At 36.0% G+C, this 17861-nt stretch overlaps 1 protein-coding gene across 1 annotated transcript in view; it reads right to left on the bottom strand.

Annotated features, from left to right (window-relative positions):
- Positions 1 to 17861, bottom strand: part of SELENOF (selenoprotein F) — a 34612-nt gene that overhangs the window by 15215 nt on the left and 1536 nt on the right. The window contains exon 2 of the mRNA XM_084871424.1: positions 10780 to 10947. Coding sequence (XP_084727550.1) covers positions 10780 to 10947 — 168 coding nt within the window. The remainder of the gene's footprint in view (positions 1 to 10779; positions 10948 to 17861) is intronic.

The raw sequence follows: 17861 nt of genomic DNA, 5'->3' as shown, positions 1-17861 counted from the left end.
CTCAGAGGATGTCAGAGAGCTGGTTTTGGCTTGATCCCACAGGCCTTTATATTTAATATATTTGTGTTGGTGATGATATCGTGACTCTAAAGAAACATAACAGTAAGAAAATCTTGAAATAAACTAAGTCAAACTGAATTTTCATATTGCATGGTACTGTTACATTAAACAAAGAGACCATTACATTGGGTTGGTTCTAAGGCATTAGCAGCCTATGTAAGCAAACTAAAACCTAAGACAATCAAATACAGCCAACTAGACTTTCCAAATAAGGCAACTGCTTACGCTATGGTCAATCAAATAATTTCCTTGCTTTGCTTCTGCATTTTCTCTATAATAAAAGTCTTGCTCCCTAATTTCTGTTGTTGGGATGCTTCTACCATTGCTATCTGATGCTGCTGGATTTGAGTTGATTTCTGTTCAAACTACTAACATTTTTAATATGCCCCAGGTTTGTCATTTATTAGTATAGGGAAAAGATCTCAAGTTATAAAATAAAATGTGTAGTCTAATTCTGGCTCCACCATTTATAAGCAGGTCCCCTCGGATGAGTCACTCTCGCTGAGCTTCAGGTTACTGTTTGAACAAAATATATCCATATCTCCTGGAGTAGCTGTACGGAGTTAACAAAAAAGCAAAAATCCTGGATTTTTTTGGATGCTCAATAAGTAACAATAGCTATTATGAAAATACTTTCATACTTATGCTTAAGTTTAGCCATTTTCATAGTTAATATTTTTTTTCTGTTCTGGGCATCATTCTTCTATAATCAGAACGGCCACTCTAAAAATTTCTCAAGCTTTCAAATTCAAATTATGTTAGAGCAGTGTTTTCAACCTTGACTGTACACTTGAATTAATTGGAAAGATTTTGAAAATTACTGATCCCTGGAACCTACCCCAGTCCAATTAAGTTAGTATATTCGTTGGTGAGATCCAGGCATCAGTATTTTAATTCGTGTTACTACTTTAAAAACTACCCACGTGATTGCAATGGGCAGCCAGGGATGGGAGTAGAATCATTGCCTTGGAGTATAGTCAACTATTAATGAGGCAAAAATTACAAAACAATCAAACAGTAGGGTTTTGCTCAATAGACTAACCAAATTCTAAAAGGTAAATCAGGTAAGGATTGATTAAGCAAGACATATGCTGCACTATTCTGTCTTCCTTTATGAAGTATTGCTTGTGGCCATTCTTATTTTCGAAATACTCTTTTATTTAAAGGCAAAACTTTAGTATTACTGAAACTCAATAGGAGGATTAGAAAAAACTGCAAACACTTTGTCTAATAAGTTGCAATATGAAGAAAATGCTCTAATAGGTGAAACAAAAGGAAAATTTTAACTGCTGAACAGGATTCAGATCTGAGGAGTTAACTATCTTATAGTCTACTGAAGGCTTGCCCTTGAATAAAATAGAGGAATTTAAAAATAAGGAACTATAACTCTATCATAACAAAAGCTGAGAATAAAGTTAGACTTAAATGAAAAACAATTATGTTACACTCAAATGTACAAGCGAGCCACACTTTAAACATTAATTTTATTCAGTGTAATTTCTCAAAATTACTCTTTTTAAACATGCATTTGTCAATTTTTAGCATAATTTGGTCATTTAATTTTCAGGGAAAATGTTTTCACCAAAGCCACATGGTTAGTGATCTGCTGATGTTTTAAGTTTTTTTTCTTTTTAATGATGTTTTAAGTTTTAACTCATTATTCGTCATCAAATCATTCCATATTTTCTGATGTTTTTAAAAAAATGCCTGGAATGCTAGAAACAATATGCTATAATTACACATGGACAAATGATTAGGGTAATAATTCTCTTGTATTCTAATAGCAAGCTTTTGTCAAGATTTCACTTTAAGTCACTGAGGCAGCAGATATATAAGGCAAATGGAGTATCTGTTGACACTTTCATACAGACTCGAAGGGCATTTTTACATAGAAAAAGTGAATAAATACTGAGTCTTAGGCAAATATATTTAAGTTTTACCTTTTAGCAAACCAAGTTGGAAAATAGAATTATATATTATTCCCCTGAGATTCATTTTTAGGTGCTGCCTACTGAACTCTCAAAAAAAAAAAAAAAAAAAAAATCTACTCAACTCAACTCAAAAATATAAAGCAATGTATCACTACTAGAGGCCTGATGCACGAAATTCGTTCAAGGATAGGCCTTCCTTTCTCTGCCAGCACCAGCTTCCCTCCGGCGTCAGGCCTCTGGTAGTGATACATTGCTTTAAAAACGAGTCTAAGCTTAAATATCATAGTAAATAGTTTTTAATAAAACTACTAGGCCTCTTCCTAATAAGTACAAATATTTTAGAAAAAGGCATACTATTTACTATGTATTCAATCATAAAAATTCTTTTATTTATTTATTTTTGCTCCTAAGTGTTTTAAAAAAATACAAGCTATTTCCTGTTAATTTAAAAAACTGCAATCCAGAGAAAATATGGTTCAATATCCAAACTTTCAACAGCCTCATCAACGGAACGTGAAGGCTCTATATCTGGTAGCAGTAGCTGCGTTTCAAAGGAGAACACATTTATGTAAGTGTTCCTATTATCACTCCATTACTGAAAAAAATTGACCCTCATGGGTAGCTCATTTGGTTAGAGTGTTTGTTGTCCTGATACACCAAGGTTGCAGATTTGACTCCTGGTCAGGGCACTTATAAGAAGCAATCAATTAATTCACAAAATAAATGAAACAACAAATTGATGTTTCTCTTTAAAAAAAATAAAAATTAAAAAATGTTACCAACACTGGATTATTTCCAACCACTTAGACAAATCACTGTCCACATCATACACAAGGGAAAAATAAAAAGAGGAAAAGGTCACTGGGGACTGGAGACTCTGACTGAACAGTTAACCAAAAAAGAAAAATTTGTCATAAGAAGAGGCAATTATGATCATCTTTACAGATAGTAATCACTTAAGATATTCTAAGTTTAAGAACAGGTACAGCCCTGGCCAGTGTGGCTCATGTGGTTGGAATGTTGTCCTGGACACCGAAAGGAAAAGGGTTTGATTCCCTGCCAGGGCACATGCCTGGGTTTTGGGTTTGATCTCCAGGCCCAGGCAGGGTGCGTGGGGGTGGCAACCAACTGATGTTTCTCACAGGGATGTTTCTCCCTTTCCGTCTCTCAGAATCAATGAACATGCCCTCAGGAGAGAATTAAACAAAAAAGAAAAGATACAAAAACAAGTCTATAATAATCCAAAACCCTTAACAGTATTATTCAAAACTTAAGAGCAACAATATAAAATTTGAACAAAAGACAAGGCCATTACACACATTTTTATTTTTTGCTTACTGTTTGATAAGTATACCACCAATTTTAGAATTCATGGCCTTCTAAATTAAAACTTTTAACATATTTCTTCAAAAAGTAAGCTGCAAAGGCAGTTTGTTGCTAAGAAGTATGCTTTATTAAAAGTTACCCTCTGGCCCGGCCAGTGTGGTTCAGTGGTTGAGGTCAAGGTTAGATTATCAGTCAGGGCACATGCCCAGATTGTGGGCTGAATGCCTAGTAGGGGGGGTATGCAGGAGGCAGCCGATCAATGATTCTCTCTTATCACTGATATTTCTACCTCTCTCTTCCTCTCCCTTGTTCTCTGAAATCAATAAAAATACATTAAAAAAAAGTTTAGACTATGAGGGAAGGTGGGGGTGAGAGGGTAAGAGATCAACCAAAGGACTTATATGCATGCATATGAGCATAACAAATGGACAAAGTCAGTAGAGGGGAGAGGGCATGTGCTAGGGGGTGGGACGGCTGGGGAGAGGTCAATGGGGGAAAAAGGAAACTTATGTAATACTTTAAACAATAAAGAATTTTAAAAAAATGTTACCCTCTGTTGCTGCCCCTTCTCCCATTCACCACTGCTTTAAGGGCTACCTTGTAAATTAGTTGAAGTCCATTATAGCTTTCTGGTGTTAGGGTGATAGGTTTCTCAAGTAAGATCACTGGGAAGCATTCTCACTCATCCCTTCCCCCTCCAATCCAGTTAAGTAAATAAATTCTTTAAGTCTTATTTTTTGCTTAATTTTTTTTAGAACTGTTCCTTCTCCATCTTTACTATCAATATGTTGGCTTAAGCCCCTATATCCTGCTATATATTATTTTTCCAGCAACAGTATTTCCCTCTGCCCTATCAACTATGGTTTACACCAACAACTAAAGTTAATAAATTCTGAATCTGATGCCAGTCCATTGTTTTTAAAATTCTTTAATTTTCTTCCCTGCCTATAGGATAGAGTTCAAATTTATTGAGCAAGGTACATACATAGGCCCTACTTAATAGTCACCATATTTCATCATAATCAAGCTATCTGATTTATCTTAGATGGCCATCTTTCTCATGACTGCCTTTTCACCAACTTTTCCTTCTGCCAGAGATAAACTTATGATCCTTCCCCTGTTATTTTTCTAACTTATCATAGGCATCAACTTCTGTATAAACAGGTGGTAATATTTACTTGACCTGTAAAATGGTTATAACCTTCCTTCTGTGTTTTCTTGTAATTGACTTTAAAGAGAGGAAAGGGGAGGGAGAGAGGAAGTAGGAGGAGGAGGGAAGGAGAGAAGAAGAGAGAGAGAGAGAGAGAGAGAGAGAGAGAGAGAGAGAGAGCGCGCGCGCGCACGTGCGCGAGCGCGCATTGATGATGGGTTGCCTCCTGAAAGGGATAAAATCAGCAGCCCAGGTATATGCCCCGAGTGGAACCAAACCCGCCTCTTTCTGGTATAAGGGAGAATGTCCCAACCAACTGAGCCACACTGGTCAGGGACCTTCTGTGTGTTTTCATAGCACATGAATTTCTTTGTTTACAAGACACATCTCACTGAATTCTTTTTTTTTTATTATGATGAAAAACATATAACTACAAATTTCCATCTTTTTTTCCACTGAATTCTTTATTTTTTTATTTTTTATTTATTTATTTATTTTAAATATATTTTTATTGATTTCTTACAGAGAGGAAGGGAGAGAGACAGAGAGCTAGAAACGTCGATGAGAGAGAAACATCGACCAGCTGCCTCTTGCACACCCCTTACCGGGGATGTGCCCGCAACCAATGTACATGCCCCTGACGGGAATCGAACCTGGGACCTTTCAGTCCGCAGACCGATGCTCTACCACTGAGCCAAACCGGTTTCGGCTCCACTGAATTCTTTAAAGATATCAATGCATCTGTAAGTAATAAAAAACAAACAAAAAACAAAACAAACAAAAAAAAAACAGTACAGAAGGGTATAAGTAAAAATTTCCCTCTGCCTCCCATTCCCACTTAATACATTTTGAACAGTTTATTTTTACTTCTTTTGTTGGTCACTTCCATAATGATTAACATGGTTATATCTATAGTTCTCAATATATCAACTTTAAGAGATTTATTGATTCCTCCATTCTTCCAACTTTTATTTCTGATTCTTTTAGTGGTTACCTTTATAACACTGGATATTAGGTTTTAGCTTAAGAGAATATGCTGCTCAATACATTCTAGTAGTCCCTTTCCCCTATTTCTTCTACTTTTCAAGGACAATGACTATTGTCTTATTTTGGCATTCTCAGAGCCTATACTAAGAAGATGTGTTTAGTGTGGAAAGTTTATTTTGGCTCTGAGGTAGGTAGATATGTCTAGAAAATATAGTTGTAAAATAACCTGAGGATAAATAATGAATTAAGGGCTTATGTCCTTTTAAAATATAATAAACAAATGTGACAGAATGTTTTAATATGCTTAGATAGAAGCTGGTCCTAATTAGTAAATACCTAAAAAAAATTGACTACATTTATTGTTCTATTAAAGCCAGATGGCCCTAGCTGGTTTGGCTTAGTGGATAGAGCATCTGCCTGCAGACTGAAGGGTCCTGGGTTCGATTCTGGTCAAGGGTACATGCCTTGATCCCCAACGTGGGGGTGTGCAGGAGGCAGCCAATCAATGATTCTCTCTCATCACTGATGTTTTTAACTCCCTCTCCCTTTCTGAAATCAATAAAAAAATATTTAAAAAAAAGCCAGATTAAATGTCACACTTAGAAACGAAATATTTAAATAATATTTTCAGTTCAATTAAATAAATACAGAAAACAAACTTTAAAACTTGTTACACAAATATATAATACATATATTTATAGCAGACTCAAATATGAAATGGGAGTAATAATGGGACTTACCTTATAGAGTTGTTATAAGGATTTATAAATTAATTTATATAATGTGCTTACAACAGCACCTTCATATAATAAGCACTTACTGAATGTTAGTGGCTATTATTATTAAGTAAATATTTGTGTCATTATTTACTATTGTTGCTACTCAGGAGTTTTAGTGATTTATAAACTGAATTTGAACTGTTGCCAAACATTATTTAGATAAGTAAAAAAAGCTTTTTTGAGAATGTTTTTATATTATAATTATAATAATCTGTTGAAGACATTTATATTTAGTTTCCTTTAAAGAAATCAGTTCATGTATTGATACTACAGATAATACTATAAAGTACAGCTATTGTAACAACTATGAAATTTCTTTAGTGCCTACAATTTCATGCATAGTTAGCTTAACTTTCATTTCATTCTTCTATGTTTTACACACTAATAGCATTTTATTTCTGATAGGCTAACGCTTAAAATTTGCTACTATCTTGAATAATGCTATTTAAGCTGACTTTTAAATTACTTTTTTTTTTTTTAAGTATATTTTATTGATTTTCCACAGAGAGGAAGGGAGAGAGATAGAGAGCTAGAAACGTCGATGAGAGAGAAACATCGACCAGCTGCCTCTTGCACACCCCTTACCGGGGATGTGCCCGCAACCAATGTACATGCCCTTGACAGGAATCGAACCTGGGACCTTTCAGTCTGCAGACCGACGCTCTACCACTGAGCCAAACCGGTTTCGGCTAAATTACTCTTTTTTTTAAAAAAATAAATATTTTATTGTTTTTTTACAGAGAGGAAGGGAGAGGGATAGAGAGCTAGAAACATCGATGAGAGAGAAACATCGACCAGCTGCCTCCTGCACACCCTCCACTAGAGGTGTGCCTGCAACCAATGTACATGCCCTTGACAGGAATTGAACCTGGGGCCCTTCAGTTCGCAGGCTGATGCTCTATCCACTGAGCCAAACCGGTTTTGACCTAAATTATTCTTAAATTGGCTACAGAATTTCCAAGTAAACTGAAAGTAACTAAATGTTTTAATTCTTCTACCAGAATTGAGAAAAGTTACATGACTTATTTTTTTAAAATTTTTTATTGTTGAAAGTATTACAGATGTTCGCCCTCCCTTTTCCCCCTAGTGAGTCACTCCCCAAAAAAGTTATATGATAATTTTAAATAAGTAGTAGTGAAAGAATTATGTTAACAAAATGAACTATAAATGCTGACCTCCAGAGAGCCAATCTGGTGTTTTCCATTTAACTCATTTAATTTTTTTACAGTTACTATTAACATTTCAAGGTGAGAGGCAAAACAGTGTAGAGCGTTAAAAGCTTGGGGCTTTAAAATCAAATATACTTGAGATAAAGCAAAGTTGTGGTACCCAATTTGTTGGGTAACTTTGGGCAGATTATACCCTAGTTTTCTCTTCTGCTATATAGAGACTAGAGGCCTGGTGCACAAAATTCATGAATGGGTAGGGTCCCTAAGCTTGGCCAGTGATCAGGGTCAATCAGGGCCTTCTGGCTGCTGGCCAGCGCCGCCTGGTGGTTAGTACATGTCATAGCAAGCAATTAAATTCCTGGTCAAACTCCTGAGGAAACACTTTGCATATTAGCCTTTTATATATATAGATAATAGTATTTACATTATAGTTATTATGAGGATTAAGTAGGTAACTTTTCAGCACATACCCAAGGTAAAAGAAACACTCAAAAATGAAATAATGTAAGTATTACAATAAAAATGAAAATCCTGGAATGAGCCGGGACCGGTTTGGCTCAATGGATAGAGCGTCGGCTTGGGAACTGAAGGGTCCCGGGTTCGATTCCGGTCAAGGGCATGTACCTTGGTTGCGGGCATATCCCCAGTAGGGGGTGTGCAAGAGACAGCTGATCGATGACTCTCTCTCATCGATGTTTCTAACTCTCTATCTCTCCCTTCCTCTCTGTACAAAATCAATAAAATATATTAAAAAAAAAAAAAGAAAAAAAAAAAAAAAAAGAAAATCCTGGAATGATTTGCTGGCTAGAAGTCACAAAACTAGTAAGCAAGGAAGCTGAGATGAAAATAGAACTCTTCAAAAACTCTTATAAAAGGAGAGAAGAGGATAAACTTCCACTGAACGATCCACATGATAATATTACCTCTGTACTCCCTGGCTTGCTTAGAGTGCAGGTAAATATGAAGGCAAAATATGATACACATAGAAAATGGGAATGCTACTATATAAAGCTGGCCAATTAGCATTAGTCTAACTCCAACTAGGTAACAGGATGAGAAATAGAGAGGATCTGACTATATTCTTAAAATTATTTTATGCACTATGTATTTAGGTCCATTTATTTGAATCTAATGAATTGTAACAATTATTAAGAATACTTTTATTATGTTTTAGTATTACCTATAAAGTAGATTTTTAAGTGAAAAAAGAAAGAAAAAGCCCTATGGCAAATACCTGAACTACTGGGCTATTCTCCAGAACCAGTTATGGTATAATTTGGGGATCTGTAGCCTAGGCTTCTACTGGTATTCTGGGAATAAGACCAAGATGTTCCAAAATTCAAATAAAAGAAATCTCTTCTCAATCTGTAGAGTTAAAAAAAAAACACTTTTACGTTTTTTTTTTCTAAAGCTTTCTTAAATCTCTGAAATCTGCTTATCAAGTGTACGATTAAAAATACTATTGAGAAAGGGCAATAAGGAAAAATAACTTTTATATGCACTTAGCTTATAGTTTAGGCATATTTGATTTCAGTCAAAGGGCAGAACCTCTCAACTGACTTTTAATTATAAGAGAGTGTGTGTCATAAAAGTTGTTTATTATAGAACACCCCTTGTTATTCAATCCTTGCCTTGAAATTTTGTGTCTTGGGAAATAATAACAGTTGGTTGAACAGTGCACAGACCTTGGAAAATCATAGAATAATAGCTTAAAGATGAGAGGATGACTTATACAGATTCAATCAGCAATTTATCCCATCAAAAACAAACAAAGAAACAAAAACCTACAAAAAACAAAACAAAACAAACAAACAAAAAACAAGGGGAAAGGATCCTACTAAACGAAGTCCCATGTAAACTTGTTTAAATTTTATTTTCAGGCAAAACGACTAACATATTATGGAAATCTCCTAAACATTAAACTATATTACTGGTATATTTGAAACAGAAAATGAAAAACATGAAGATTTGAAAGCCAATTTTGGAATACTGGAAATTTCAGGTTGACAACCAAGAAATCAAGTATAAATGATTGTTGAATATTAACATTTTTAAAGCTTTTCTGTTTATTATTTTTAGAACTATTAAACTGTACTTAGTGTTAGAAATCAACTTTTACTACGTAGTAATGAGAAGATACAATTACTGTCTGAAAGCTTTACAAACCATTACATCCTTAAATGTATGTTAACACCTCACTATGTAGAAGTGAAAGAATATTAAAAGGAAACATAGAAACACCACCATTATTTTACTCATCTGAATAATATAAGTAATCTTTTCAGGGTTTTTAACAATTTAAAGAAATCTAAAAACTATAATAAAAAAGATTTAACAATTAACAAAGTTTTTTAATTTACTAAAATATATATTAAGTTCACTGTATATTTTCCATGAATGAGGCTGTTGAACTAATGATTTACATAGACTAAGAATTACTATCTTGTCTAGAAACATTAAACTGGGCAGCCCTGATGAAGATGTCATCTTGGATAATGAGCACTACTTTCTATGTTAGATAATGCTTGTACATTTACACTTGTTTCTGTATAGTGGCACATCTGGCACTATGGAGTGGCTATTAAGGCATAATACTTCAGTGTTAGTTTCTTTACATGTATATTTAGAACCATTCCTTTGCAAAATGTGAGTATATGGTTGTATGCATACCTTCTTATTGTGAACCAATACATTGTGAAGAAGTAGTTGACTTTGACACTTGAAAAACAGAAGCGATACTTGATTTACTTTTGTAAAAATTTAGGATATTTTAAGTAAATGTGTGTCCAATAACATTTAAAAATTAAGGAAGTGAACTATTAATTTCAACAGTGGGTCAAAACATAGCAGATTTTATTGAACAGTTAGAGCTACCTAACCTTGGTGTTAAAGGTGAAGTTGTGCCTGGAAATACTAGCAATATGTGAGTAAATTAACAGATCATATTCTTTGTTAACCAGATTAAAAATTGTAATTTCTTTTTTATAATTTTGTGCCACGTAATGGGTATTTTGTTTTCATCCCAAATTTCATTATAAAATTGATTTTTTAATAAAAGCATCTGATTAATTATTTCTTTGACTGCATGTGGCCACCTTTTGGAAAGAATGCGGAGCTTCAGTATCCAAGCATGCTATAGTAACTCTGCTCCCCCTCTGCAAGACAACATGATAGCATGGGGACTTGGCATGTAATCGTACTTTTCCTTCCTGTTTGTTTTGATCTAATGAGACAGGAAAGAAGTCCACTTGAGTTTCTAAAACTACAAAGTGTAGAAGCCGAAGACTTCTTTATATACAGTATATTTAAGCTGATTTAGTATTTTACCTTATCTTAACTAAAACATCTAATGGGAGAGAGATACTAGAAAACAGTACCTTTTTGGTTTCAAATTGTGCTTCTTCCTGACAGCATCCCCTACAGTCAGGATCCAGCTGAAGCAGGTTGAACTGTCCAAGAAGATCACAGGAGCTGCAGAGCAAGTTGCTGGAGAAGCCTAACTCTCTGCAAGCCTCTGATGAAAACTCTGCCCCGAAGGCAGATACCTGAAAATAAAAAATAGAAATAAAACTTAATTCCATATTTACATTATAAAATTTCCCAAAAGAGAGAAACCAGGATTGTCAAAATCTAACACACTGGAGGTAAGTTACTCCATAACCTTATATGAGTCTTTGCTCCCCCTTACTCCTCCCCATATAACTTTTCTTTTCTTAAAAATGTGTCACATTCACATTTAGCTAAAATATGGATTAAAAGATGTATTATCTCTCTAGATATGTATATTGCATATAATAGCTTTTATTAAATATTCAATAGTTTTTAAAAACAAATACCTGTTTATATGGGTCTATGGAGTAACATAAACTTCTATTTTGGTCCCTACCACATCCTACAGAATTATCTTCACTCACGTGTAGTAGAGGAAGAATGGAAAGGGGAGAGGGAAAGAATAGGAGCACATCAGAAATAAAACTTTGGAGTTTAGGTACTAACTCCCCCACTTTACAAAATGTGTGACAATGGACACAACAACCTCTCTAAGCATTAATTTTCTCATTGATAAAGCAAAGAGCAGAACTTCCTACATAAAATAGTTTGCAGTTAAAAAAATGAAATGACTGCCGAAACCAGTTTGGCTCAGTGGTAGAGCGTCGGTCTGCAGACTGAAAGGTCCCAGGTTCGACTCCAGTCAAGGGCATGTATATTGGTTTCGGGCACATCTTCGGTGGGGGGTGTGCGAGAGGCAGCTGGTCGATGTTTCTCTCTCATCGATGTTTCTAGCTCTCTATCCCTCTCCCTTCCTCTCTATAAAAAAATCAATAAAATATAAAAAAAATGAAATGACTTATGTAATCAATCAGAATGACTGGCAAAAGCGGGTTTTCAAAAATATTAGTCCCTTTCCCCCACCCATTCTTCTTTCATGTTTCAGTGAATGGAGCATACTAGTACTTGTATTTGTCTAAACTCAATCCCTCTACCTGTGCTTCAGATTCTAGCCTCTGCCATCTTCATAGGGACTTAATTTTACCAGTAATGATAATTCTTTGGTGTATTCAAGCCCTACATTCTAATTGCTCTCCCCACATTCCACCATTTCTACAATGTTATTCTAGTCTGGTTACTGATTTTACCACTCGACTAAACTTGCCCAAAATCACTAATGCAAAGGCATTCAAAATTGTTCTCCTCCAGTTGCATCTTCCATGGGCTTGTCCCCCTCCTCCTTCCTCTTCTAAGCATTTCTTAAATGTTACTGTTTGCCATTTCTATCTTTTGTTCAGTCTTTGGTGTATATACTTCCACAAGCAACTTTTCCTCCTCCATGGCTTTAAATACTGATTTACTGAAAACTCCCAAGTCTTTTTCTTGAATGGCAAGCTTCCAACATCAACAGCTTACTTGATGTCTCATTAGATGTTGCAAAAGGCACTGCAAATTAAAAAACTCCAACAGTGAAAAAACATACCAAAAACAAAGCAACTCCCTCCCCCCCCAATATCTAACAGTGAAACTTACCCTTTTCTCCTTAAATCTATTCCTACCCAATGGAATTCAGTAAAAATGGTACCATTTTCCCTGACCAGGAAGTTGCCCAGGTCAGTCATTCCAGATTGCACACTTTTCACCATTCTTACAATTAGTTAACACATTTTGGTAATTTTGTTTCTTATAGAGCTCTCAAATCTTTTCCTGCTTTTAAATGGTCACTGACAGTTGTACCTCTAATTACTTTTCCAATCCCATTACACTTATCAGCTATAATGAATTCCTCAAATGAATAATCATGCGATCGTATTACTTGATTTATTCTTACATTTATTGAGCACCTCAGTAAATGCTCAATAAATGTAAGAATATACAAAACACGAATATACAAAACGTGTTGAAATCTGACAACATCTTGATTTAAATCCAGCACAGAGCAACCTTACTTTTGAGTTTCTGAATAGGAATCTCAGAGTTCTGACAAGGAAAAGAGAAAAAGCACAGAGTGGGTACTTATAAATGTTAGCATTATTCCCACCTTCCACAGTAAGAGTATATTTAATAACTACAAATCAGTACTTATAGGTTGATTAAAGCAATTGTTCTCTGCACTGAAGGGTTGTGGACTCGATTCCGGGTCAGGATGAGTCCTGGAGGCAGCCAATTGATTCATTTTCTCTCTCTCCCTTCCTCTTTCTGTAGAATCAATGAAAAACATCCACAAGTGAGGGTAAGAAAAAACCTATTTATGTTTTAATCATTATTTAGACATAGGATAGAGGATAAGCGTATGGGAGATACAATGTATCTTGAGTTTCATGAATGAAAATTCTTTTCTGGTTCTTCTACCATTGGTTTGGCAAATTCAAGCTTTGAATCTGAGGACTTTAGAATATATTTTTAAGCACTTCAAGATAAACACTAAATGCTAAAAATATAGAAGAGGAGTACAAAATTATGCCTACTTATCTTTTTATTACCAAAAAGTAACTAAACTGCATTAAATTGAGGTCAAATATTAAATTTTAAAATAAGTAGCCACACCTGTAAAAAAGCAGTAGATTCTAAGGATAAGGTAGGATAACCCTGATTGGGTTAACCATTTAACCAGTTAACAGCCATGATATTTTGAATTAAAAAAAGGTCCACCGCTTGCGTCTATAGATGCTTATGGCATACAAATGGCTAACAGTTTTAACTTTTCTCAATTCAAAGTAGGATTGACATGCTAAGAGACTCCATTCTCTCCTCCATGCATTGTACATTGCTTATTGGCCTTTACTCTATGAAAAATAATGGGCTTCTCACACTATTTCAAAAAGATTGCAAATTTGAGACTAAATAAATGAGCCCCATGAAAATGAATACAAGAAACATGAAGCTTTTACACCATTTATTAAGTACTTCACATCATCATTTTATTTAATCTTAACTACCCTAAGAAGAAGGTATTATCTCCATTTTAAAGAGAAGTAAACAGAGGCTTAGGACAGTTAAAATAATTTGTCTAAAACAACACAGCAAACAATAGGTGGCAGCATCAAGAGTCTAATCCTGGCCTGCCTGCAAAACCCTTAACCACTACTATTAACTACTATCTTTCCCAGAATCCATGAAGCACCATTACTGCATGGACCACTAAGAATAACAGCAAAAATGCTGACAATTATAACTGTGTTACCCACTGAAATAAGACTGATCCAGATGTTAACTTTTGAAGAAAAGGAGTGGGGGTTGTGTCAGAACCATTGTCACACAGTATCATCTATATTGCTGTCAGCATAGTGCCTTTCTGAATGTAGAAAATTACACATGAGCTGAATGAAGAATTGAATACCACTTAGTTCTGGGGCACCCTAGAAACAGCTCCCTCAGGCCATACTAAAATACTACTTTTCTACTGCTTAATCATCCTCAGAATGTATTTTCATATTAAATCACTTTCTATTCTCCCAGTTGTAATTTCATTGAAATGCTGATAACCACGACTGTTTTAAATTAGAGCTATTCAGAGGCATAGACAGTGATAAAAACTCAACTTGTCTAGTGTAAGGACTCAGAGGTGTGAATTACAGTAGGAACTAAATTCTCTATTCATTCCATTAGCACAGCCTCAAGGAGCTGAGATATTCTTATTCTCTTTTTATTCAATGTCAGGTTACAGATATTTAGTTCATTTTTATTACTGAAAACTACTTATTCCACCTGGCCTTCTGCACGCCCTCAGGCTAAATGTGAAATGCAGTTTTTCTAACTTCCCCTAAGTGTTTTTCAACAATCCTCTACACACACCTCCTTTTTCATTTTCAAGGATTCTATTGCCGTCTTTTCTTAGAAACACTAGTCATTAAAGAAAAGACAGGAATAAATCTTAGGGAAGTCAAAAGAGTTCAACAAAGGGGGACTGCTCAGGACGCCCTTTGTATTTTCAGTCATGTTGTATTCGTAGGAGTTGGGAATCATTACCACTCTACACTCACTGCTCTACACAAACTACAGATATCTTGATGTCTTTAAAAGCAAGGAACAAATAACTAGGAAGCTAGTCATACTTCAGAGGGATTTCAATGAACAAGTACATGTGAGGCACTATACAAAACAGTCCCCGTATTCCCTTCAGCTACATTCTAATTACCGTGGGAGCAGAGACAGTGGAGTACACACATACACAGAGCCATATGGTGCAGTTAAGATTGGGGCTCTGTGTAATACAGCATAAAGTTTGATGACAGAGGAAAGAGTACTGTATATCTATCTGCTTTTGCAAATCTGGAAATGGATGATATTTTTTAAATGGATGTATTTTTTAAACACCTTACTTTAGGCTCGATCAGGGAGAACACCTCTACATTTTTGCACTCCCCAAAGAGGTAAACACTGGGAATTAAGTCTAGTTAGACAAGTATCAGGTCAACAGGCCTGTTAAGGAAAGTGAAGGAGGGCAGACCATCTTAAAAACAGTCTGGGAACATGCCTATGCCTTTCCCTTTCTCTCCCCTTACCTCTATAACTTATTTCCTAAGCCCATTTATTCCAGAGATTACTTTTTCTACCTCTAATTTACCCAATAAATGTTCTCTCCCCTCTTCCCCCCCCCCTCCCAAAAAAAAAAGGCAGCAGAGAGCCATTGAAGAATTTTAATAAGGATAGCTAAGTTCCAGAAAGATGACTTTGGATGCATTGTGGATACTGGATTGAAAAGGGAGGAAAGAGATGGGGAGACCAGTTAAGAAAGCTGGTGTGGTAATTCCAGGCGAGCAGACATGGTAGCTTGAATTTAGGTAATACTTTAACTGGAGAATGGATTAAGTGGATTGACTTGGAGATTTAAAAAATATATATTTTATTGATTTTTCACAGAGAGAAAGAGAGAGGGATAGAGAGTTAGAAACATCGATGAGAGAGAATCATCGATCAGTTGCCTCTTGCACACCCCCTACTGGGGATGTGTCAGCAACCAAGGTACATGCCCTTGACAGGAATCGAACCTGGGACCTTTCAGGCCGACGCTCTATCCACTGAGCCAAACCGGTTTCGGTGGCTTGGAAATTTTTAAGTGTTTGATGATTAACTGGATTCAGAAGGTGAGAAAAGAATTTTTTAAAAAAATATATTTTTATTGATTCCAGAGAGGAAGGGAGGAGAGAGAAAGAGAGAAACATCAATGATGAGAGATGTGAAGGAAAAGAGCCACATGCTAACCTGACAAGCTCAGGGGAGGCCTGCGTGGCAGTCTTGCAAACTCAGAGACCTAAAATAACCACAAAAGATGGTTTGAAAATTAAATATCTAACTACAAACAGGTTATAGTGGGTAGTCATATCCTAGGCTGATATCTACCTGACAAAGATCAACTTAGATCTTTACTGAGCCCATCTGCCTTCCAGCCTCTAAGATAACATATCTGTGAGATGTCTGGGTAACTTGTAACTTCCCTTTTTCTGGAGCCCCTGGGGCACAACCAATGTGGTGGGTGCCAGGACCGATGCCTCAAATTCCTTCGTTATCATATTAATTGTTCCTGCTCTCACCTAAGTCCATCATTTTACTTTTTATCCAATCCCAGGAGTTTCCCACCTCTTTGCTTTCTCCCGCCTCCTTATTCCATCACCAATGAATTTCATGTAACCCACCTATGTTCCTCCTTTGATTTCAGTGTATAAATAGAAATGTAACCCCGCCATTCTTCGGAGCATTATCTCAATCCGTTGAGGTTCTGCTTCCCGGCATATGTGGTCACATGTTGACAGTTTTGCTCAAATAAACTCACTAAAATTCTTCAGAGGTTTCAATGCTTTTTTTCGTTAACAGAGAGAATCATGAATCAGCTGCCTCTAGCATGCCCCTTACTGGGGATAGAACCCACAACCTGGGCATGTGCCCTGTGAATGGAACTGTGACCTCCTGGTTCATAGGACCATGCTCAAAAATTAAGGCACCCAGGCCAGGCAAGAGAATAATTTAAAATGAGTAGTTTCTGGTTTAAATTCTGATAATTCTAAGAGTGAACCAAAAGGCTATTTCTAAGGAGGGAGATGATGGTAGCCTGAATAAGGGGTAAAGAATAAGTGGATGGATCTGAGAGAAATTTAGTAAATAAAATCAATTACATCCCAGTTTCTGGTTTAAATTCTGTGTGGATGATCACTGTGGTAGATTGTTTAATGGGCATAAATTCCTTTTATCCTGGTATGTACCTTCTCTGCAATGGGACTATGTCACTCCACGCATGGAGAGATGGAGTCTACTTCCCCATCCTTGAAGTCTAGATGGCTCCTGTGATTTGCTTTGACAAATATCATGACGTGAAGTGATTTCCAAGGCTACGCTTTAGGGCGCATTGCAGCTTTTGCTCTTTAGGAGTGCTGCTCTGAGACCACCAGGAGAAGTGTCTGGCCTACTGGAGGATGAGAGAAGACAAAGAGGAGAACCAAGTGGCCTCAGCTGACAGTAAGCACCAACTAAAAATGAAGCCATCCCAGGTCTTTCAGTCCAGCTGACTTACTAGCACAGGACAGCTTGCATAAATGAGGCCAGAGGCAATCAACAAAGGAACTGCTCAGAATCATGAGAAATCATTACTTTAAGCCAGTGTTTCCCAAAGTGTGGTATGAGTACCCCCAGGGGTACGGGAAGAGTTTGGTGGGGGTACGCGTTGCACAGGAGTTTGGTGGGGATATGCACTGCACTGTGCTTAGCTGCACCTAATTCTACGTTCTCATGAGTATGAAGGGTACACAGCATTACGAAAATTATAGAAGGGGGACATATGTCAAAAGTTTGGGAAACACTGCAAGCTATTAAGTTTTGAGAGTATACAGCCATAGATAATGAAACAGCTAGAGATTGGAAAATAAAGAGAAGGCAACTTGGAATGTTATTCCTTTTTTTATTTTTGCATGATGATGAATTCAAATCATCTAAGTATTTGCAAAAAAAAAAAAAAAAAAAAAAAAAAAGTCTTGAT

This window comes from Pipistrellus hanaki (genome assembly GCF_964339955.1).
Source record: "Pipistrellus hanaki genome assembly, chromosome: 2".
Classification (NCBI taxonomy): domain Eukaryota; kingdom Metazoa; phylum Chordata; class Mammalia; order Chiroptera; family Vespertilionidae; genus Pipistrellus; species Pipistrellus hanaki.
This window is presented reverse-complemented; position numbering and strand designations above follow the sequence as displayed.